The 24415-nt window shown below is 39.8% G+C and overlaps 1 protein-coding gene across 7 annotated transcripts in view; it reads left to right on the top strand.

Annotated features, from left to right (window-relative positions):
• The first annotated feature begins 878 nt into the window (after positions 1-878).
• lmo7a (LIM domain 7a) overlaps positions 879-24415 on the top strand; it is a 64420-nt gene continuing 40883 nt past the window's right edge. For 3 of the 7 annotated variants that reach the window (XM_054786894.1, XM_054786896.1, XM_054786893.1), the window contains exons 1-4: positions 881-1024; positions 1153-1417; positions 13777-13847; positions 18297-18366. In XM_054786894.1, the coding sequence (XP_054642869.1) occupies positions 1349-1417; positions 13777-13847; positions 18297-18366 (210 nt within the window). In that variant the 5' untranslated portion in view covers positions 881-1024; positions 1153-1348. Of the gene's footprint in view, positions 1025-1152; positions 1418-13776; positions 13848-18296; positions 18367-24415 lie in introns of all 7 variants that reach the window. The other 4 variants (XM_054786897.1, XM_054786898.1, XM_054786895.1 and 1 more) reach the window with 2 other exon arrangements.

Genomic DNA, 24415 nt, shown 5'->3' with positions numbered 1-24415 from the left:
CACCCTCATCAGGGGTCCTGGCAGGACCTAAAAATGGCAGTAAAGGCCACTGTTCCAAGGGTCAGATTTTAAAAATAATAAATAGAAAATCAAGTTCGAATGTATTGCAAAATAAAAACATTTTAAACCATCATATTGTCCAGTGAAAAGCATGCATCTCCATAAAAAGTTATTTTTTATCCAACCCCCCCCAACAAACCTTTCTTAGTAAAAAGGAGGGGACAAAAATCACAAAATTTAGAGATGCATGCATTAACGCTAGATAATTATAGTCACATTATTTTCTGTTACTACAAAAGCACAACATATTTAACTATCACTAGCTCAGTGATAAGTATTTATCTCCAGAAATTTGCATGTTTCATTTTATTTAAAAAAAAAATGTTTTCTGGTAAAGGGACAAAAAAAAGTCACGAAATTTGGAGATATAAGCTTAAAGCTGGATAAATACACACTCGCATTATGTTCTTTTTCAGCAAAAACTCAATGCATTAAACTATCATCTTGTCCAGAGAAAAGCAAGTTGTTTCTTTTTAACGCCCATTTTCTAGTGAAAAGGAAAATTCGCATCATGTGGAGCTGTACATGCTTTTTCATTGGACAGCGGCAATACGGTAAATGAATAGATTGCTAACAATGTCATCCGCAAGCATTTTCCACCACGTGATTAGTATCATCTATGTTCTTAATTGCGAGAGTGTTAAAAAAATGAAAAATGTAATGATAAAAAGCTTACTTTCGGGTGGTTTAAAACTTACATCAGCCTTTTTGTTTGTTTAGGACACACGCAGTGCACCTCAACGGCCGCTGAGTGTCGCTGCAGGGATGACGTGTGTGTCTTTCAAAGCAAAGTTAAAATCTCTCCAAGGGAGCTCTTTTTATGCAGACATAAAAGGTGTAGAGCAGCACACGCGGATCCACCCACGTTTGGAAGACGTGGAAAAGAAAACTAGAACAACTAATGGGACCATTATGAAAAGGTGATGGCACAATAAGTAGACAGGTGTGTCGGAGGCTAGGCCAGGTAAGTGATGCGATGCAAAGGAATGCTTGATAGTTACACCTTGCATTCATTGTGTACGTGTACGTGTGCGTGTGCAACACAACAATAGAGTGCATTTTACTTCATTTTTTTGTTTTTTGCTCGCTCAGCAAGATTAGCGGCGGATCACCTGGTCCACTTGGAGAGTTTCGACTATGGTCTTTGGGACTTAAGAGGAGGAGGAATGTCCACTTCTGTGGCGGACTTGTTGGACTCACCGCAACCCACTGCAGATCGCTTCCATTAAGAGAAGAAGGAGGAGGGAAGGCGATATTTTGTGTAGATATTAAAAAACGTTTTGGTGCGATGGAGTGGAGGGAACAATCCACGGTGACCTACCAGGACGCATACTTGGAGGCTCAGAGGTGGATAGAAGTGAGTAGACTTTTCACATCATCTGTGTTGTTTCTTGGTCTGTTCTGTCTACTGCTGCTGTCAGAAATCTCTCTCTTAAGAAAAAGACATTTTAACATTGTGTGTTCAGTGAATTTAGTCATTTACATTTTTATCCATACGGCACCACCGTCAATGCACTTTTTGTTAATTTGTTTTGTTTTGTTTTTTTGTCAATTGAACAAGGTTGACAGATTATTTCCCTGTTTTATTTCCCTGTTCACCAACTTCACACGGATCATTAAAAATAATTAAATAATAAGGTCTTACATATGACGTATACACATACACAGTACACATATAGCTGAAGAATAAATAAATGTAGCAACTTTTGGTCAATCCATGTTTCAGATTTAAAATAATGTACCCATGTAAGCCGTACCCACTTCCGGCTAAACTACGCCCACCTCCGGTTTATATCACGCCCACTCCGAGTACATATACGATACAGATAATTTAGATAGGTGAACAGATACAGACACAGATAGTGGTGTATTCGCTCATCCCTACTTATTATAGATTTAAAAAAATTTTGTTTATCTGTGATTAATTATGAGTTAACTGTGGACAAAATGTGAATAATCGCGATTAAATATTTAAATCGATTGACAGCCCTATTCTGAACAGAAGAAAGTCTTTCAAATGGAGTGGGGAAGAAGGACGAAGCAAGAAGCCAAAAACTTACCACTTCCACACGGAATGGGAGGAGAACTTGTTTTTCACTCTGTCGCACATGTTATGGCTGACTCCATGCACTGTTAAGATTTTCAGTGTAACATTACTGACGCCTAGTGACCAGAGTCCTACATATAACTTGTCTTTCAATATTTTTTCACTAATAATAGGCCATGGTCAACCACAAAACAGCAATCATTAATTCATGAAAAACCGCGAGTGAGGGAGCGATGTTCGAACCGCGAAGCGGTGAAGGATGACTGTACTTCACCTTTGTTGACCACTTGTATTTAATTACTGAATAAATGCATGAAGCAAAAAACACTCAGTCTTTCACTTTTATTGCGCACCCCTTCTCGCTAAATATAGCCACCATGTTGCTAAATGGTCAGCATGGATGTACAGTACTGTACGTATAAGATGTGTTATGAAGTTGGGGCTCTGCCAAATGTAACGAGCCTAAATAGAACCGCTTGCTGGTTAAGAGTGCAGACAAGTTTGAATATCTCCGTGTTCATGATGTGCCACATCTCAAGTAAGACTGATCGAATGTAGAATTACTCCAGCTTCTGCCTGGACATTCAGACCGCGGCAGCTGCTCAACTCTGGTGGGGAAAAAAATAGCTAAACGTCACTCGCTGACGCTGGGCACGCCAAGGTAGGTTGGATTGCAAGGTGTGCATAAAGCACCTAATGTTCGGTTTCAATAATGCCTCGCGCACTGCAAGTTCCATAGTGCTGTACTGTCATTCATAGCAATGATGCCATAGTTCAGTCTGATTGGCTTCTGGCTGCCCTGTTCTCGTGAGACAGCTTTTCTCCAAACGAGAAATCGTGTCATATTTCAATCTCGCTAGATCCCGTCACACTCCTACTATTTACAGTACCTGGGTTCCGTGCGTTTCAGCGTGCCGAGCTGATACCATATGGGTGACAAACCGCTGCTGGTTGCTCATTGGCTCAGTAACATTTGAGGATACACAACTACAAACGTCCAAAATACTAACTTTAGCGTACCCCGTTGCTGCTCTATTATACGCTGCAGTTTCCACTTTGCTGGAACTCTGCCCTCAGTCTCATTAGGACTGATGCGTTCAATGCGCTGGGTGAAGAGATGCTTCCTCATCACTCTTATTCTTCTGCACAGCTTGTTACTAAACAAATATTGTTCCAATTTCCTGAGGGGCGGTGGGATCCGAATGCTTCCAGTGTGACATCAGTGTCGCATACACTGGCCCATTGTAGCGGCCCTGCTTGTGGACTGTGGCCTAGGGTACCGAGAGTGCGTAAGGACCAGCTCGGACAGGTAGAAGCCAAAAAGCCAGCGGGCTTTTGGTTTTAATGTGCGACGTTCCCTCCCATTACAGAGAGCCTTTTGGGTCCGCTGGCTGCTGAATGATTAACTGCGCTGGGCTTCACAGAACTTGAAACAGAGGCTGGAGTGTTAAAGCCATGCTGGTGTTGTTGGTAGTGATGTTGGTGGTGTTAAAAAGTCATTCTGAACGGCCTGCAGCTTGTCACATGGACACATTCCTGCATTAGCGGCCCTGAGCCCCCCGGAGCTGCATCCTGACTGGGGTATTATGTAAAGTGGAGTGTCAGGAGCGAGTGTTTAAGGAGATTTTGATACAATAGTGGGGCTGTAAATTGCTGTCATATGCATGCCAGGCCACTTGTTAGTGACGTCACTTATCAAAGAACAACTAAAACTGCTTGTATACCTTCCCGTCCTTTGAATGTTGTTTTGCATATACTTATACAGTCCTCTCTTTGCCGTTCGAATTTTGTGGCTTCACTCTATCACGGTTGTTCAAAAATATATTAATGAATAAATCATACTGTTTCATGGTTGAACATGAGTTGAATTAGTCAAAAAGCTACCATAATTTCCAGTGTATAAGACACTATCTTTTTCTTAAACTTTGAACCCTGCGGCTTATACGGCACGGCTAAATTATAATCTTGTGACATCTTCTTTACTCAGAGCTGCTACTAAACGTTTAAAGTGGGCCTATTATGCTTTTCCTCTTTTCTGACCTATAATGTTGTTACAATGTTGTATTCTCCTGTTAAACAATGCCAACGGGTCAGATAATGTTATAATGAGAGTTGTTTTTTGTTTTTTTTACACTGAGTTCCATTGGCGTCAATGCAACCCGAACTTCCTTATATTGGCATTATTGGCCAGAAGGGGTTGGAATTGCTGATTCCTGGCCAGCAAGAGAAAAATACGAAGCTGGAATATCTGCCAAACTGTTGCTGAAGTCATTGGTTCCTGCCAGGGCGCTGCAATGATGTCAGCCTCCCTCTGGGCTCTGGGCTCCTCTGGTGGACAGAGGCAGCATTGCATCGCCATCCATCCATCCATCCATCCATCCATCCATTTTCTATGCTGCTTGTCTTCCAATTAAATGCTTTGCTCAGACGAAATGCATTATGGGAAAACGTTAAAGCAGTTGTTGTTTTTTATTTTAAACTCACATTGGTACTTGTATATTTCCTAGCTACCTTGTGAGTGTTAAGCTGCTGTGTGATGAGTTTAGCGCTCCTTGTAAGTTGAGACCGTGAGTCAGATTGTTCTATTGAGTAACAACCTCCTGCAATCTCCACCGGGTTGACAAGCTTGTTGTGAGTTTTTTCGTAGCTCATGATTGGCTCCTGTCAAATAAAGAGCTGCCTGGTCCTCAGGGACTTGTGCGTGCCATTTTATGACATGGGGCTGTGCTGCTTATAGTCCGGTGCGGCTTGTATGTGCACAAATCTGTTTTTTGCTTATACATCGTAATTTACGGTAGTGAAAAATATGCAAATTTGCATATTGAAGCAAATTTTAGGTGGGTTTTTTTGCCTAAATCAAGCATTTTCAAGCATAAAAAAGCTAATGGAACTAAAATACATACAGGTATGTAAGGCATTCAGAAGACTCATTCAAAGATGCTGTGAATGATATGTGGTATTCTACAGTGGTCACTAGGTGTCAGTAATGTTTGGTGAGACACAAACACCAGACTTGATCGCTGGAACAACAGGCTTTTATCTCACAACAGGAACAATAATCCCTAATTAAAACACAGGCTAGTGTTGCTGCAGTAACCCACGACAGGGTAAAACTCAACTCCGAAACCCTGACATCACTTCCTGTCCACCCGCCACTCAGCTCACACACGAGCACGCGTCTTATTCATATGTCTTAGATGGCTTACTGTTATGCCTACTATATTGGGTAATACGGGTGTAAAGGTGACTATAAGGGTGTTATTTCATGTATAGCGGGCTCTAATAATAAAAACGGATTTAGATTAAAAAAAAAAACGGATTTAGAAGGTTCTAAACAGGTTTTCGATGCTCTAACTATGAAAAAAATAAATAAGGAATCCTACTTGGCGGAAATTCACTTATCACGGTTGTCTGTAACCAATTAACCACGATAAACGAGGGATTACTATATAAGTATTGCATTAAATGTACACTTTGCTTGAGAAGTGCTAACACGTTGCCTTTAGCAGCAACAGAAGCGCTGTGGTCCGCCATTGTTGTTTTGGTTTTGAAGTACTCGCACGTATCTACAATATCCACACTTCGGGTCTGTTCACACCGACCGTTTTTAAATAAACCTTAAATCTTAATGTATTGGCCAATTGTTTACACAATGATAGCATTTTGTGTGTCAAACCGTAGTGTGTCTCGAAGTGAAAGGTTTTGAAAACGCTGTACAAAGGCACACCTTGTGCATGTCCTCTTTTTTTTTTTTTTTTTTTACAAACCGTTGCCGGCGTTCACACAAAAACACCAATTCTGGGTTTGAGACCCATTTTTACATGTTTAGTAGGTTTATGTTCTCCCTAAACCAACACAACAACAACAAACCATTTTTCAGGTAAAAACCAATATGACGTTAGCAATGTTTTTAGTCTCTGTGTGTGTGTCATTTTTATTTTTTTGTAATTTCCAGTTTCTCTTTGAATGGCAGAAATACCAAATAGACCACAAGATTTGTTTTAGTGGTTTGTTGTTGTGCTCGCTCGTTAGTCATTTGTTGCTGTCGTCTTTTGCGAGTCTATTATTAGTCATTCAATCAATTCAACAACCAAATGCAACTTCAGCTATCTCGGCTACATCGAATCGCTCTCATTTATTTTTCACATGTTGACGTGGTCGCTTGTTGCTAGTCGGAATTCACCCGAATCCGATGAGAAATTTCACAGATATGCCAGTTACGTTCACTCAGTTTCCCTGGAAACTTGGGGCAGAAAAAGGACAGGGCATGTCTGGAGGAACACATTCCCAGCCGTTCAAACAGACTGAAGACAGAAGTAAGGAAACGCCACCAAAAGGACTGTGAGACAAGTTTATTTACACACATCATTCACAAATCTGTATTAAATATAAAATGTGTTTTCTACATTTTGAATCCTGAGTGCAAAACCCCCACACTGACACCATCTTCTGTCACCTCACCAATTTAGTCTGTGTTCTGTTACGTTGCTGGCCAGAACACTAACATTATTTCCCTGAATAGGTTTTAGGTAACCGCTAAGCTGATTGAAGGTTGAACAAGTAAAAGGCATCATCTAGTCTGAGTTTTGACGTGACTGCCCTTTGTGTTTGTGCGTGGATACTAAGAAAGGTTCACTTTGTCTGGCTGGCATCCAGTGGAACACAGCAGCTCAAACACAGGTAACACAATCCTCTGCTTTTTACTTGAAGATGGGACTTGTGTTGCTTTTGTGTACATGAAAGCAAGTCCAAGTGTCTGACTGTTGGTTCCTGTGTCGTGTTCCCAGAGGAAGTCATGGAAATAGTCTGGTCCAGTGTCAAATGTGGGATTATGTGTGTATTCATGCCATGAATGTGATTCTGCTTAGACATACTGTAGTAGTTAGGCTTGTTGTTGTGTTGCGTTATCACTGTTAAGTTACAACTCTCAGATTTAGTTAGAGATGTGTTGATGTGTTTTGGCAATTTGGTAATCTTGGTAGATTTACACACAGTGGTGTGAAAAAGTGTTGGCCCCCTTCCTGATCTCTTATTTTTTTGCATGTTTGTCACACTTAAATGTTTCCGATCATCAAACAAATTTAAATACGAGTCAATGACAACACAACTGAACATAAAATGTAGTTTTTTAAATGAAACTTTTTATTATTAAGGGAGAAAAAAATCCAAACCCTGTGTGAAAAAGTGATTGGTTGGGCCCCCCCTTAGCAGCAACAACTGCAATCAAGTGTTTGTGATAACTTGTAATGAGTCTCTTACAGCGCTGTGGAGGAATTTTGGCCCACTCATCTTTGCAGAATTGTTGTAATTCAGCCCCATTGGAGGGTTTTCCAGCATGAAGCCCCTTTTTAAGGTCATGCCACAGCATCTCAATAGGATTCAGGTCAGGACCTTGACTAGGCCACTCCAAAGTCTTCATTTTGTTTTTCTTCAGCCATTCAGAGGTGGACTTGCTGGTGTGTTGTGGATCATTGTCCTGCTGCACAACCCAAGTTGGTTTCATCTTGAGGTCACCCACAGATGGACGGACATTCTCCTTCAGGATTTTTTGGTAGACAGCAGAATTCATGGTTCCATTTATCACAGCAAGTCTTCCAGGTCCTGAAGCAGCAAAACTGCCCCAGACTAATATTGACGAATATTTAAATGTGATGATCAGAAACATTTACTGTAAGTGTGACAAACATGCAAAAAAGAAATCAGGAAGGAGGCAAACACTCTTCCACACCCCTGTATGTGGCAGGTTATAGTCCTTGTCAAAGGCAGACATAACATTCCTCCCACCTGCAAATGCATTGAGGTGGTGGGAAACATCTCAAGCAGCCAGTCTGCACTGTTAGCTAGAACACACTGGGGATCAGTAAAAGTATGTTTTGCATCATTTGAGCGAAACAGCCCCTTTAGTGTCATCCACCAAAAACAACCCCCCCTTTGGATCTGCTCTCCTGGCGCCTCTCTGTGAAATGTGTAGCCTCCAACCGATCGCCTCGCGTGACCCGCGGTGCCGTATTGTTTTTCATACGCGTCAGTCATTAGTCTGCGTTCAGGTTGTTGATGGGAAGCAATTTGCACGAGATGACGGTGGATGCAGCAGTGTCACGTCTTTATTTTGGAGATAGGGCACTGAAATATTTGGATAATGTCCTAGTTGGACCCTGATGAACCATGACTCAGAAGAACAAAGGGTTTATGGGAACAATCAGTGGAAGGGGGGGCGGGGTGGGAGGGGGGTGTTTATGCACTCACACAAACCTTGAATACTGATTTGCCTCAGCAGCCCGCATGAATAAACATTAGCTGTGGTCACGGACTCAGTTCCTGCCATTATTTGTGTTCGGCCAAGATAGCGTTATTGGCTAGCTTCAGCAGTAACGGACTAGACAATGACCAGCGTGTTGGATACGATAGTGACATCTCGTGGAAAGACAAATTAAATTGCACTGAACGCTTCAGTTGGAGCAAGCAACAACAGAGACAAATTTTATCTGAGAGCAAAACAGCCAAACACAATAAACGGATCAGTGCAGTTGTGGAGTATAATACTTGCAGACATAAGGCACAACAAGAGGGTAAGCTAACTGTAGCTGTAGCTGAGAGGAGACTGAGGGCAGCGAGAAAACTGGAGCTCTGCAGCGAAGTGGGGACTGTGGAGTATTATGCTATAGCTTAAAAAGCTAAGACACCAGCAACAGGGTAACCTTACACTGTCGCATGTGTCCTCAAATTCTATTCGAGAGGAGACTGAGGGCAGCAGAAAAATGGAGCGTTGCAGTGTGTGGAGTACAACACTGCAGCAAGGTGGGATAATGTTAGCATGTGGCCTCAAATGGAGCACCAGACTAGAAATAGTACTTGGAGTAATCTTGCCAGTGGAAATGCAAGATAAGTAGATAGCATGCGGTGGAAAAGGGACATTATTGCAATGTGAGTAAGTGTAAGCTGGTTTCTGACTGCCACCTTAAGAACTCCTGCAATGCCCATCTTTATCTTGTAATGGGCACGCGGCTGTGAAAAGGCGTCACGAGACTCATTCAGCAGTACATTCTTGAGGGGGAGTGGCGCTGTGGGCGGGTTTTACACCAAGGATTTCAAAGTCTCCTTTCCTGCTTTTAATTCTCAAGTGTTTGATCAGAGCAGCGTACTGCTGCTGCAGTTGTCACACAATGAGGCAAATGATGCCAATTAGAGAGCACAAAAGTGGTGATTGGCTGACTCATGCTCTGCGCTGTAAGCCAGTAACCCTGTACTCCACTTCATTAGGCAATGACAGTAAGGCGGCGACAAAAGCCCATCAATTTACAGGAAAATGAAGCTGTAATATTGTCTTGCGTATAGGATTATTTTCTCATATTTTGACATAATCTATATGATATGTGTTTACAGTAACAATTTTTAATCAATTGTTCTAAAAATGTTTCCTTTTTTTGGAATATTACAAATTTACTCCTTTTTGTCCATGTAAATAAGGGCATTGTTTGTCCTTGTATAATTCATTAGAAATATGAAAAAGTTTGCTCTTTTAATATTATGACTTTACGCCTGTGTAAAAAAAACTATATATATATATATATATATATATATATATATATATATATATATATATATATATATAGTACATTTTAATAATTCCTCATAATATTATGAATTTACTCCCATTACAAAATAAGTAAAATGACTTTTTCTGTTACTATTTAAAAACAGTTACACATTCTTTCTTCGTAACATTACACACGTATTCCTGTAAAATTATATGTTTGAGGTAAATGACGCCATTTTTTTGTTATTCTTGTAAAATTATAACTATGACTTTTTTAATCCTATTCATAATCATAAGTTCTTTCTTGCAATATGACGGCTTTGTTCTCATGAAATTGCAAGCGTTTTCTCATTAAGACTTTCTACTTGTAAAATATATTTTTTTCTTTTAGTATTTCAGTTTTATTTGTGTATCGTACAAATGTTCTTCTTGTAATATCAGAACTTGATTCTTGTAAAATACATTGTTTTTTCATCATATTGCATTATTCATTTATTCTGGTAAAATTCTGAATGTATTCTTAATATTACAGATTTATTCTACTTAAAAAAAAAATCTTATACATTTAATACATTTTAATACACAGTATATGAACTTACTTCCATAAAAACATTTGTCATAAAATTAAGACTTTTCTCTTATTCTTATGACTTTATTTCTATAAATGTAAATGTTTTTCTTGTTATATTTGGAATTTATTCTTGTAAAAAAATGTCTTTACACAACTTTATTCTTTTAATATTCCTTTAATTTGTCTTACAATATTACAACTTTTAGCCCTGTAATATGATGAAATATCACAACTTTACTCTCATAAGAGATTTTCGTTCTTGCAATATCCCAATGTCGTTATTGTAAGCTTATGAGCCTTTTCTCGTAATATTGATTTTATTCTTGTCTTTTTTTGGTTTTGAGAAGCACTTCCTGTCCGTGCTCTTGTTGAACAATAGGGGGCAGGTGTTCCTGTGCCAGCACACGCACACCCGCGCACACGGTCAGCTTTGATTGCTGCATTTGTGTTTGTATTTGTGTGTGTTTAGTGTCTTCACTCGTTGCCTGTGTCATAATTCTGCCAATGAAATAAGAGTATTTGTCACGAACGTTTTATCATCCTGTGATGTGAGTGGCCTGCCTCCGATGATGCTTACCTGGGGTGGTGTCAGGTTACAGAGGGTGTGTTCAGAGGTGTAGCACCACCACTTTTTGGTGCTTGTTTTGCCTTCCTTTGAGACACAAAAGCCATATAAAGTATAAAAGGAGGCACGTCAAAGCATCCAATGTGGCCTGGACGACTCGTTGAACTCGTTTCAAATGTTTGTGTGTTTGTTAATGCAACCCGCCCTGCCTTTTAATAATTGCAAAGTAAACTCCTGTTCATCCCCAAAAACCTCAACTGTTTCTTTTTATAGCTCGTCTCTCGGACTTCCTGTCACTGTAAAACAGAAAGTGACTGTCATAAAAAAATAAACAGGCCTCCCACAGTGGCTAGTATGAAAAAGTCTTCTTAAAATATGATGACAATGGCAACCACACTGTTGCCTGCCCTCAGCCAAGCAGGGTCGGTTTACTGCCTTATTTGCTTTGCTTTGGAGGATGGAGCGGAACCCAGATGCAGATGGAATGCTTGAAAAATTCACGTTTGTGAGGAAAAAAGTGGCAAAAATCGTAGAAGTGCTGTGTTTGATGGGGGAACTTGAGCCCGTAAGTACACGGTAACCCAAAACAGATGTGCAGTTCACAACACACACATGCCTTTCATTTAACAATACAGTATATTTTACTATTATTATTATTATTATTATTATTATTATTATTATTATTATTACTGTGTGCTAGTTTGAGTATTAGGGCCATGCTGAAAAAAATCACGAGTCATATTCATAATAGCAGAGGAATAAAAGCAAAACATTGTGAGGAAAGAAGTTGGAATGTTGCGTGAATAAGGTCGGAATATTCGAGAAAAAATCGGAATTAATTTGTAATGCTATTAAAATGTCATAATACTACAGGGAAAAAGCTGTTTTGTCACAAGAATAAAATAAAATATATAATAATGTATAAAATACAAATAAAGTTCCCGTATAAAGAAGTCATAAACGTATGATAAAATTAGTCATTTTGTGATGATATAATAGTCCATCCATCAATTTTCTATGCCGCTTGCCCTCACTAGGGTCACGGGGGTATGCTGGAGCCTATTCCAGCTGACTTTTGGGCGAGAGGTGGGGTACACCCTGGACTGGTGGCCAGCCAATGGCAGGGCACATATAGACAAACAACCATTCACACTCACATTCATACCTATGGACAATTTAGAGAGATTATATAATAATGTAAAATAAAATAATAACACTACGAGAAAAAACCTGTAACGTAAATAAAATTGCAATATTATGAGAAAAAAGCGGTAATATTAATTACATGAACAAAGTTTGTACCGTTGTGTAAACTAAGTTGTTATATTAGAAGAAAAAGTTTTGGAAAAAATAAAAACGCTACAAGGGAAAAGTCGCAGTGTTTCACAAATAAATGGTTTATGAGAAAAGTACATTCTAATATGACAAAATCATTTTATGAGAATAAATATTATGGAGATAAATATAATGTAGATGTCGTAATAATGCAAGAAAAAAGCTCTGTAACATGAATGCAGTCTTCCCTCGTTTATCGCGGTTAATTGGGTCCAGACCTGAACGGGATAAGTGAATTTTCACAAAGTAGGATTCAGTATTAATAAATGGAATATATAATATATAATAATATAATAATATATAAATAGTAGATAGAGCATGTAAAAATCTGTTTATGACCTTCTAAAAACATTTTAACGCTTGCAGCCCGCGGCTGTTTTTTTTACCGGCCCTCGACTTATTTAAAAATTATTATAAAATTAATTAAAATTAAAAATATTAAATTATTTATAAGAAAATTTTGTAAAAAAAAACAGCAAAAATCAGCAGTAATTTTACAAGAATAAAGTCAAAGTATTATGAGAAAAAAGTTGAAATCTAACGAGAAAAGCTTGTAATTTTACGATCATATTATGATGTTATCGTAATATGATGCATGCAGAACAATATCATTTTAGTAGCATAAATTAGAAATATTAAAGAAAAAACAAGATTTTTTTATTGCAATATTATGATAATATATTATGATAAGAGGTAATATGATAAACAAACCAAATAAGGTTGTCGGTTTTTGAAAGTTAGGTTGCAGAAAAAGATCTAATGTTACCAGATCAAAGTCAAAATTCTATCGGAATAAAGTCATACTTACGACGAGAACATTTACAAGAAGAGAGCTGAAATCGTTGGAATGGAAAAAAACAAATTAAAAAAGAGCAGTAATTTTACAAGAATAAAGTTGAAATATTACAATAAAGTCCTAATATTGATATAAAAAATTAACTCCATGACCAAAAAAAGTGTACGAGCATAACGTAAGACTATAAAAGAAAAAAAATAATTTTGGAAAATCAGGTTGGGAACATTTTGTGACAATATAGGAATATATAAAGTCACAGTGTTATGAAAAAAATGACAAAAAGACAGTTGAAATATTTTTAAAACTGAAAAACAAACAGCCAAAATGGAAAAAATGAGCAGTGGACCAAAAAGTCGGAATACCTGGGTTGGTTTAGAAAAGGTAAAATATCAAAGTATCTTTTCATTTTACCGCAAGGAAAGGTTTGGACACCCCTGGTGTAATATATCGAGAAGGTGTCACATGATGAGAATAAAGTTTCATATGGGAAATTTGACTGGACTGAAGAGACACACAGCGGCAACTAAATAAGTGGGCAGGTAGGTAGTGGTTCTTGATGGACTTGAGGAGGAGGTGGTGGTCATACATGTCCCGCTGCTGCTTGTTATACGGCGTGCCTTCCTCCATCTTGTGTTGTGTAATCATGGAAAAGCCATGATGTGCACTACATGCATCCATCACTCCACATGCTTGCATTAGCTTGGGAAGCCCAGGCTCAGTTTTACTTGAGCACCTGAATGCTCCTCCACAGAGGAAATACCTCTGACTTCCTCTCCCACTGTTCTCCACATCCTACCTTTCTTCTCCAAGTCCCCCCTTTGGGTGGCCCTCCTCTTCTCACTCATATGTTGTTTTTTCTCTCCAGGCAGTAACGAAGAAAACATTTAAAGGCAAAGACTTCCGATCAGCTCTGGAGAATGGAGTTCTGTTGTGTGAGTAAGTACGCTGCTTTTACTCCATCACCTCGTTTCTTATTCACGCGCCTCTAAGGGGTCTGCTCTGTGGTGTCATTTGTGGCTGATGTTTCCCAGGCGGACCCCCTGCTGCCTCCCCTCTTATTTCGCTTCCCATCAAGAGTGCATTTGCTTCCAGGTGGCACCACTGTGGCTTCATTTCTTCTTTGCTACTCGGGAACAGTCATATCGCACTCCTTTTTTATGGTTTTGTAGTATGTCCTTAAAAACAGCAGCGCTCTCCTGTCATGCAGGGGATCTTAGACTAGCTCTTTTGCAGAAGATCCTTAAAACAGCAGCCTGTCGTCATATGGAGGACCTTTGAGTAGCTCTTTAGACCACTCTGCTGTTTTTCAGGACCTTCTGCAAAATCCATAGTCAAAGATCAGCCTTTCAATTTAGGCAATTTTTGAGTGCTCCTGTCATATGACGGCTCTGCTACTGCAAAAACGCTAGTCAAAGATGCTTTGAGAGCTCAAGACCTTATAGGGGCTCTTTCACGAGCGATCCCCGATAGAGTTTTTGCAGTGGCAGAGCGCTTGTGCCATATAGTGCTGTTTTTCAAGACCTACTGCAAAAACGCTAGTCAAAGATCCTCTATATGACTGCCTGCTGTTTATAAGCTCCTACTGCAAAAGCACTAAAAAAAGATATAGACGTGTATCACTAGTCCTGAAAAAAGCTCCATATGACAGGAGTGCTCTGCTACTGCAAAAAGGCTAGTCAAAGATCCTCTCTAACTTTGACTAGCATTTTTGCAGCTCTATATGACAGGAGTGCTCTGTTATGGCAAAAATGCTCGTCAGAGATTCCCCATATGTTTGATTAGTGCTTTTGCAGGTCCTTGTAAACAGCAGGTTGTCATAGAGAGCATCGTTGACTCGCGTTTTTGCAGTAGATCCTGAAAAACAAGTCTATATAACAGGAGTGCTCTGCTACTGCAAAAACGGTAGTCAAAGATCCTCTATATCAGTGGTCACCAACCTAGATCCCTGGTCTCGGCTGTGAACCTGTGCAAGATCTACACCCCCCAAAATAAACAGTAAAGTAAAAAGTGAAAGATATTTAAAGCTTTCCCCCACTCACCCCCGAATTGCCCAGCTTCAGAGCATTTTTTGAAAACGGTTTCCAGAGTGGGAACATCTGAAAACGCCAGTTTGTCGTGTTTGTATGGGGGGGGGCGAGCCCCCGTTTTTTTTAGAAACGATGACATCACAGATCCTTCGCCACCCCCGTGCCGTCATGTGACCACAAGCCAACATAATATTTCCACATGATTCACCCCAGTCGACATGCTTCTGTTGTTTTGCTGTCTTTTTCTCCAAAATGAATCAGAGAAGCAATTCCACTTCTTGAATAAGTCTAGGTGAGTCTTGGAACCCGGACGACGGCGGACTTATGCGCTTGTGTTCTTTCTTCTTCGATAGTTTAGTGTGTCATGTGGTTTGTCCATGCTTTAAAAGCAAAACCGAGTCCACACTTGCGTGTCTTTCTATTGAACTTCGCCGGCCAAGTCTACCATTTCGCACGGCTTGTTTATTTTTTTTTCTTCTGCTTTCATTTTTTCTTCATCTGTGATTTCCGCCCAATTTTCTGCCACTCTGGCAAAGAGCTCCTCCTAGATGGCATGTAAAATGGTGACTCGACCCACTGAGAAGGAACGATGATAGAAGTTTATAGCGGCTATATTTTAATAAGAACAATGATTTTTACAAAACGACACACGGTAAAAGGTATCGATAATCCACAGTAGGGTGATGCCGGCTCCCAGCATGCATTGTGGGACGTGGTTTGTAAAAAGTTGCTGAAGTTACGTGTTTAGAGTTGTTTATTCTCCATAGTAGTAGTTGGCCTGTGTGTGTTGGCTTACCTGTTACATGTTGTGCTGTCATTTTGGTTGTAGGCAGTGTTCTGTCTAGTCACCCCACTGTACATTTCTCTATGTCACACACTCACTCGGAGTTCAGTGTACGTTTATGTGTGCATCCTACGAGTAACATTGGCTTGTCCTCGCGGGCCGCATTTACAGTCATTTTTGAAGACAAGTCGCGGGCCGCAAAATGTGACTTGGCGGGTCGCAAATGGCCCACGGGCCGCGAGTTAGAGATTTACCTTATGAAGTGTCCACTGAGTATAATGACCAACCAGTGCTGGTCGCTGCTTTGAGATATAGCAGGTTCTTCAAAGACGCCATGAAAGATCTTGTTTTCTCAGCTAAAGGATGGAGCGGAAATCACTTTCCCCCAAAAACAAATAAACTTAACCCTCTGCTTGCATTATGCTGGAGATGATCACAAAAGGCCGCAAAGGAAAACGTTTTAGTCTGGCTCACACACACACACACACACACACACACACACACACACACACACACAATTGTTTCCTACTTGACTTCCACTTTTGGTTATCTGATGGAATCACAACAGCTTTCTATTGTTTGCTTGCCTCATGACAAACTTCAACCTAAATTCCATTTGAATTCTCCACATGCGCTCGGTCAGCTTCAAAACAATGAAAAAAAACTAGTTTCAACCAAAATAGTGTGTAAAATATGTCTCTAAACTAAACTCTAACTTTCCCTTTGTGCATCTTCCATGTGTGGGTACCAGTGATGGCAAAAAGGAAAATTGTAATGGTAACTAGAGATGCTCGATATCGGCTTTCTTACCGATGCTGTCCAACACTTTACGAATCCAAACAATGCCGATAATGACAGAACTAATGTGGTGTAATGAACACATGATGCTTCTACTCTATTGGATGCATTTCACAAATAAACACGTTTGTGCAAAATAAGACACATCTTGCAATATGCAATACAAGTGATAGAAAAAGTGCCAAAATGCTGTGCATGACTTGATTCTAGAGACTAGAGGTATTCAAGGAAGGTGCCTTACTCCCCCTCGCATAATCAGCGCTGTATGTCGTGTTCCGCTTGACAGGTTGGACTTGAGGTTTGGTTTACTTAGTTTCCATGTTGTTTCCTGTTTTGTGCTCTTATTTTGGTTTTCTGTTTCCTATTTGGCGTCATGTGCAGTTGCTTTGCTGTCACTGAAAAGCGCGTGCAGAGGTACCTGGTACCTGTGAGCCGCATTAAGCGCTAAGAGCAAAACGTAACGCTTATTGCAGATTGCATATTTACAATCCAAAGGCAAAACGTAAGGAAAAATAGTTCCAGACCGTGTGCCAATACCATTGTTGGCAGAAAAACCAATGGGGATATGATACCATATCTCATTTTTATGCCAATATCAATAATATTGGCTGGCCAATATAACAGTCATCCCTCGCAATATCGCGGTTCGATTATTGCTCCCTCGCTATATCGAGGTTTTTCAGGAATTAATTAATAAATGATCGCTGTTTCGTGGTAGATTATGGTCCATTATTAGTGAAAACATATTGAAATACAAGTGATATGTAGTATTCTGGTCCCTAGACGGCAGTAATGACACAAAACATTGAGGCGTTACCGTACCTTACATGACCTTAACACTGCATGGAGACATGAAGTCAGCCATGGCGTGTCCGACATTTTAGAGTGGAAACAAGTTTTCCTCCCATTCCGTGTGGAAGTGGCTCTTAAGTTTAGAAGAAATACATTTGAGGCTAACTGTTTAGCTCGCCAGCTTGCTAGCTTGTTAGCTCGCTATTTTGGTAGATAGCGAAGTGTGCTCAGAAAGTACAGGAAAACGTGAATTCCACTTTAATTACGTGGTGTCCTTACACACAACATCTCATTGCTCATAATAACACAGTTAACGTGTGATTCAAATGTGCTACTATTAAAGAGGCTAGTTTTAGGTAAATACATTTCCAGACGTGTGGTCTCTCTTAGCTTGAGTTAAATTTCCAGTTCATTTGGAGCTGTTAGCGCAATACAAATTTGGTCTTTTTGTTCATAAAATACAGTTAAAATGGCAATATTTCACACGTAGTTGCAAATGGTGATTAATCATGATTAATTAGAAAACTGTGATAAAATTTTGTATTTCATTTGACGGCCCTAATTAAAAGTGAAAACCATCTTTCTGTGTACCATCTTTCCGTGTACTAAATATCCCATGTTACGACGTGGACACCTTTGGCTTAAAGACCGGTGCGCTCTCCCCAGGGGGAGCCTGCTCCACTATTTGAGAAGCAGTCGTATGTGAACAGGATGCTATGGAAGCAGTGTCGTAATAAAACGTTGGCCGGAGAGTTACACAATAAACTAACATGGATGGGAAAAGAAGGAGAATAGTCAGTGCTGGAACGGTGCAGTGCTGGAGGGCTTATTTACCCCACGTTGCACTGCTCATGTAGTGAAAACCATTCCAGGTGGTCGCCATTAGATGACGCAGTAAACACACTTATTTGTAACGTGGAGAAACAGATGAGACTCTCAAAGTGTTCTGGATCTAACCTTCTCTTCACTTTCTGTCTGCTTTAGCCTGATCAACAGGATCAAGCCTGGCGTGGTCAAGAAGGTCAACAGACTGCCCACACCCATCGCTGGGCTGGTAAGTCTCCCTTGCGTCCGTATGTGACGTACATGCAGCCTTTACGGGAAACGTTCTGATACTTTGTTGCAAGCCTGACCACCTCCTGGTGAGTTTGGGTATATAATCCTTCATCTGGCTCGTCAAAGTCATTCATTCATCCAGCAGAACATAAAAAATACATTTTCTGCCAGCTAGTGCTAGCAGATAGAAGAAACAACAAAAACGCTGGCTTTTCCTCTGTGAAAGGACATCAGTGACAAGAAGCACATTCCAGCTCATGCACGCCCCCAACCTTTAAGGATGCAGCGCTCCTGCGAGTGCCTCTCGTATGTCATTTCTATGTATTTTATTGTCTGATGAGCAAGAATAACAAAGTCACACGGACATTAAAGACATCAACCAGGCAGTAGAAAGTCATGGTGTATCAGAAATGTTTCTGCAACATTATGTTATTGGCGACATGCAGAGGAACACAAACTGGCAGGCGACTCAGTGTGCACTCAGACGGTAGGCGGCATGAAGAAGCCAGGCTCACCTTAGGTTTCTCCCCTGTATTCTATCAGAAAATGTGCCAATTCAGCAATTTTTACTTAAGAAAATGTTAAAAAAACGATTGGACTCATAGACAAAATACATTTATAATACAGTTCAATGGAAAAATATCAGTATTAATTTATTATTTCTTTTTGTATTTCTTTATCATGAAGCCTGCCTCCTCTGACAGCACATCACTGCTTCGTAACACAAATGACCAATGAATGTTATTACGTACGTATGTCAATATTTTGTGTTTATTAAGTGTAAGCCCTTTTTGGCCCTTACGATGTATGCATGTAAGCCACTTTGAGGATATCACTTTGAGGTGGAGGATCTCTTAAGCAGAGGTTTTGGTGGTAGTTACTGTGCACAGGGAAGCAGAAGGCTTGACAAGTATCTTAAACTCTTGTGGGAGTAGCCGAGTACAGCTGCTCAGTGGAATTATGGAGACCCACTGCGCCCTCCGCTACCTCCCGCCAATCATCTCGTCCCCAACTTCCCCATCGGAGCTCAGCCTTACTGTGTAACAGCAAACATGTTTGGCAAGCAGGAGCAACAGGCTGCATGCAAGCAATACATACAGTCCAACGCCCCTAGGATGGTACAGTTTGTCTTTATGGACCTTCATGGAAGAATATATAACATAGATCAGGAATGTTATTGTGAAGTAGAAAAGTGGTACGAAATACGGTCCTGGCTCTTCGGTACAATATTGACTATCATGATATGAACAATTACATTGTGGATAATTGCACTACCTCCACCATTGTGACTGTTATGACTTGAACATTTGCATGACCTGCACAATCATGACTATTATAACTTGAACATTTGCATGACCTGCACAATCATGACTATTATAACTTGAACATTTGCATGACCTGCACCATTGTGACTCTTATTGAATAAATTGTGAAACTATTGTGACTATTATGACATCAGTGGCATTACCCTCACTATCAGCACTATTATGACATCAACTGACATCAACCTGCGCCTTTGTGACGTAGTATGGCATGAACAATACTGAAACAATTGTGACTGCTATGACATCAGCTGCATTGCTGTCACTATCACAGCCTTTATGACATCAGCTGATAACAATTGTATTACCTGCACCGTTGTGACTATTATGACATGAAGAACTGCATCACCTGCACTATCCTGACTATTATGACAAGATCAGGTCTGCTTTGTGTTTTTTTTTTTTCTTGTAATACCGACTACACACCTGCTGATGCGAAGTATCTCTTCCTCAAAGGATCTGCTGCGGTATTTTCCAAAACTCCTGCATGCAAACCCTAAAAACTATATAGCGCAATCATAAATTCAAATATATATTGGGAAAGCTCCTAACCGCACGTCGCCGTCTAAACAAACATGACTCACTCGCGCTCTGCTGTGAGACTAGCGCCTCACTCAAAGTAAGACCAGTTTCAACCTCTTATTTGCGATATCATACTATATATAAGCCTGTTAAAAATGAATTCATGCATATAGGGCATATCTTTTAAGGAAAGTGCACCAAAGTCTGATTGCTAGAGCCTGAAACTGCATTGCTTCTAACGGCCAGCAGGGGGAGCCCCTGAAAAAACAAGTGTGACCAAACATCATTTCACACATTGAAGGTTATAAGGCTAAAAATGATTTTTTGGGGAGGGGGCAAACACACCTCTTGAAACTGTCTAATATAAAAAGGTTGTCGGCCATCATGTTGTTTTTTTGTTGTGCTTTGTGAAAGTTATTGTACTGCAAATCAAATCCAGGGAGGCTGCAATGTCAGTGGAACAAAAAACCTCCAGGAAGGAAAGGGGGAACACCGAAAGAAAAAAATCTCTGGTTTTGCAGAAAATTTAGCAACATTGGCTGCAGACCCTGAATTCTTTTGGTTTTCTTTTTGGGAACGTTTCCCAAGTCAGCACATGTCTCTGCCTGTTGTTGTTGAAACTTCTCCGAGCTGTGTGTTTGGGCCCTGGCACCACCATCATCATGATGATGATGATGATGATGATGATGATGATTTAGCTTTTACCAGACAGCTCGTGATTGGAGCCCAAGATGAATATGCATCTTGTGTCAGGTCCAAAGTTCCAAGTACATGTATGAGCAAGAAACCGAACGCTCAGTTGGTGCTGATGCCGCGTCATCAATGTGTAAATGAGCTGTTTGCTTTCCCTCCCCTGGCAACACACACCACCGTGATTCATCACTGTGCCAACAGGTACATGAGGCAATGTTGGAAATAGAAGTTGAAATTGTCTTTTTGACTGTTAAACTTTATAATGATAGTCTTTATAATTATATTTATATAATACATTTTTCTACTTATTTATGTATTACTATATACTATATTACTTATATAGTTATATTACTTATAACCACATATTACTTATTTTATTTGTTATATTTCATTTATTATGCATTTATTAAGTTAATAAATAACTCCAAAGTAATAAATTGCTATTCTAGTAGTTCTAAATTAAATTTGATATACTGTGCTTTATGTTCATTATTTATTGGAGGGAAAATATAAAAAAAGAAATAAATGACTAATTGCTAGCAGGCAGTTATTTAAAATACATTTCTTTGTATGGAAAATAAAGAGAAAACAATCTATAATCTAAAATGAAGTCATAAATAAATGTAAAACATCTAATCATAATAATAGTGGCAAATAAAAACAAATTGTACATGAAAAATGTGACAAAAAGGTGAGAACAAATTAAACCGAAATTGTCGGAAAACAAATATAATAAAAAGATAAGCATGGGGGGGGGAATCCAAAAGTACATAGAGTAAATAAAGACATGAAATACATTGTCAATAATGCTGTTGGGTGGTTTCGCTTGCAACAACTGCTTGCTGCATGAGGCCTGCGTAGGGGCTGGGGGTTTACATTTAAAGGGATAGTTGGGATTTTTGGTCCTGAAGTTGTATGACAGCCCCATCAGCAGTGTAGTACATCAACAGAGATTTGTGAGCTCCAATTTTTTTTGGGGAGGCATCTTTACCAACCAGAACTGGACTCACGGGACCTTTTGGGGGGTGTAAGACACTCTTGGTGTACTACACTGCTGATGGGGATGTCATACAGCTTCATGTCAAAAAATCCCAACTATCTCTTTAACCTTTATTTTAGCCATTACTTGTGTAGCATGTGAACATTGATGGACATGTGACCACATCTTGTCCCCAAAATCCCCCTGAGAGAATATTTAGTGCAGGATGTGAGCGATGCAGGCTGACATTATAGCTTTGCGAGCTAGAGGTCATTGGAGGGTAATTGCAGAGTGTGCCCGTCTTAGAGCAAAAAGAGAAACAGTTCACCACAATGTGACCAGAGGCTTGTAACGGATCCGACCGACATCTTTCTGCAAGGATGGAAGGGAAGAAGTATGCATGGAAAGCATTAGAGGCAGTGGGATGGGAATACAGCATATTTCCACTGATTACGAGCGGGCACATGTCAGAAGTTGTAAGGTGGCGTTATGTTGCTATTGTGTTGGGAATGACGAAGTCACGTAATCGACAGTAATTCAGGTCACTCTTAAATCACATTAATCGTCTGGGCTTCAAAGGTCACTAACGGTCATTTTCCAGTGAATATTTTCAAAGAATATCCGACACAGGATGCTTGAGGTAGCTGGGGGTCAAAGGTTACAATGATAAACCGACTGACCGGTCACTGGTCATCAGTGATTCCCTAAGGGGGCAACACACATTGCGTAACTAACTCAGAGTTATGTTATGATTGATTTTGGCTTAGGAGAGCAGGAAATAATATTTAAGAATATACTGTACAAACCTTTGACTGCTACTGTATGGAATTACTTTTTAAAACGATACCATGATACAGTGGTCAATACTTTTGAATGCAAGGGTAAATCGGGGGGGTTTCTTACTCTGGACAGCTCAATGTGACACAAGCATGGGGAAAAAAAAGGCTTTTTTTTACAAATCACATCCCCCACCACCATTTAAAAACTCCTAAAAGACGCCTGATATATATTGGAATGTATGTTATTTTAGTCAAAAAGGTAATTACTTAATGTGGATTTAAAAAATACAAATATGAAATACAGTGGAACGTCGGTTAGCGTGTTTTAGCGTGATGCAAAAAGATTGCCTCTGTTTGCGTAAATTTCCGGTCAGTGTACAATGTTATTTTAATATGTTATTATTATAATATGTATTATCGGGAAAATGCCTTTGTACAAATAATAGCCTCCCAACCATTAGACATTATACGCCTAAAAGACACTTGACATACAAACAGTATACTGTATGTATATTCCATCCATCCATTTTCTATGCCGCTTATCCTCACTAGGGTCCCGGGGGTATGCTGGAGCCTATCCCAGCTGACTTTGGGCGACAGGCGGGTTACACCCTGGACTAATGGCCAGCCAATGGCAGGGCACATATAGACAAACAACCATTCACACTCACATTCATACCTGTGGACAATTTAGAGTTACCAATGAAGCTAACATGCATGTTTTTGGAATGTGGGAGGAAACCGGAGTACCCGGAGAAAACCCACACACACACGGGGAGAACATGCAAACTCCACACAGAAATGCCCAAGGGAGAATCGAACCCAGTTCTTCCCCATCTCCAGACTGTGACTGTGTGGCCAGCATGCTAACCACTAGACCACCGTGCGGCCCATATGTATATTATATATTTAGATTTAAAAAATTGTTTATTAAAAAAAAAAAAAAAATCAAGTATTATAGTGAAAACAGCTTTTACCCACAGGCCATCAGGCTCCTCAACGAAGCACTCGCACACACCGCACGCAACACACGCACACACTCATAGCACTTTATTTATTTATTTATTTATTTATTTGTATTATTTACTTGTATTAATGTCTCTTCTGTTGTTGTTGCTTAATTTATTGGTATATATGTTTTTGTGTTTATGTTTCTTATGTTCTTATTCTTTCATTTGTTTTCTTTCTTTTCTTGGGAGAATGAACAGAATAAGATTTTCATTGCATGGTATAACTGCTGTTTTACTATGCACATGACAATAAAACTCTCTTGATCTTGATCTTGAAAATGCCTTTCTACAAATAAAGGCCACCCTATGATTAGACACCTTACCCTTAAGGATGATTGACATGTTGTAGGATTGAAAATCTTATTTTGTGTGGCTTTATCTAAGCTTGGAATCGACGCGGCGACATACTTTGTGTGCTTGCTTCTGTCTGTCAGGCAACATTCTGGAGGTGAGATGATGAAAGGCGAGGTTCGAAACTTAATTAGTTTGTGCATGCAAGCTATGTACACTGGAAAAGGGGGGTGGATATTCTATTCCATTTCGAATGTTGTTCCTTTTAATGATACATATTAATGATAGGCTGGTGTGGTTATTACAAAGAGAAAATGGTTTAGTAAGCCACAGAAGATGTCGGGGAGTTAAATATAGCACAAACCCAGCAATTAGACCAGACCATCATGATGTCATGCGCCCTTGCTTGCTGCACAGATTGAATGTAGATGTACAGTACATGTAACGTCCC

This window comes from Dunckerocampus dactyliophorus, chromosome 9 (assembly GCF_027744805.1).
Source record: "Dunckerocampus dactyliophorus isolate RoL2022-P2 chromosome 9, RoL_Ddac_1.1, whole genome shotgun sequence".
Lineage (NCBI taxonomy): Eukaryota > Metazoa > Chordata > Actinopteri > Syngnathiformes > Syngnathidae > Dunckerocampus > Dunckerocampus dactyliophorus.
This window is presented reverse-complemented; position numbering and strand designations above follow the sequence as displayed.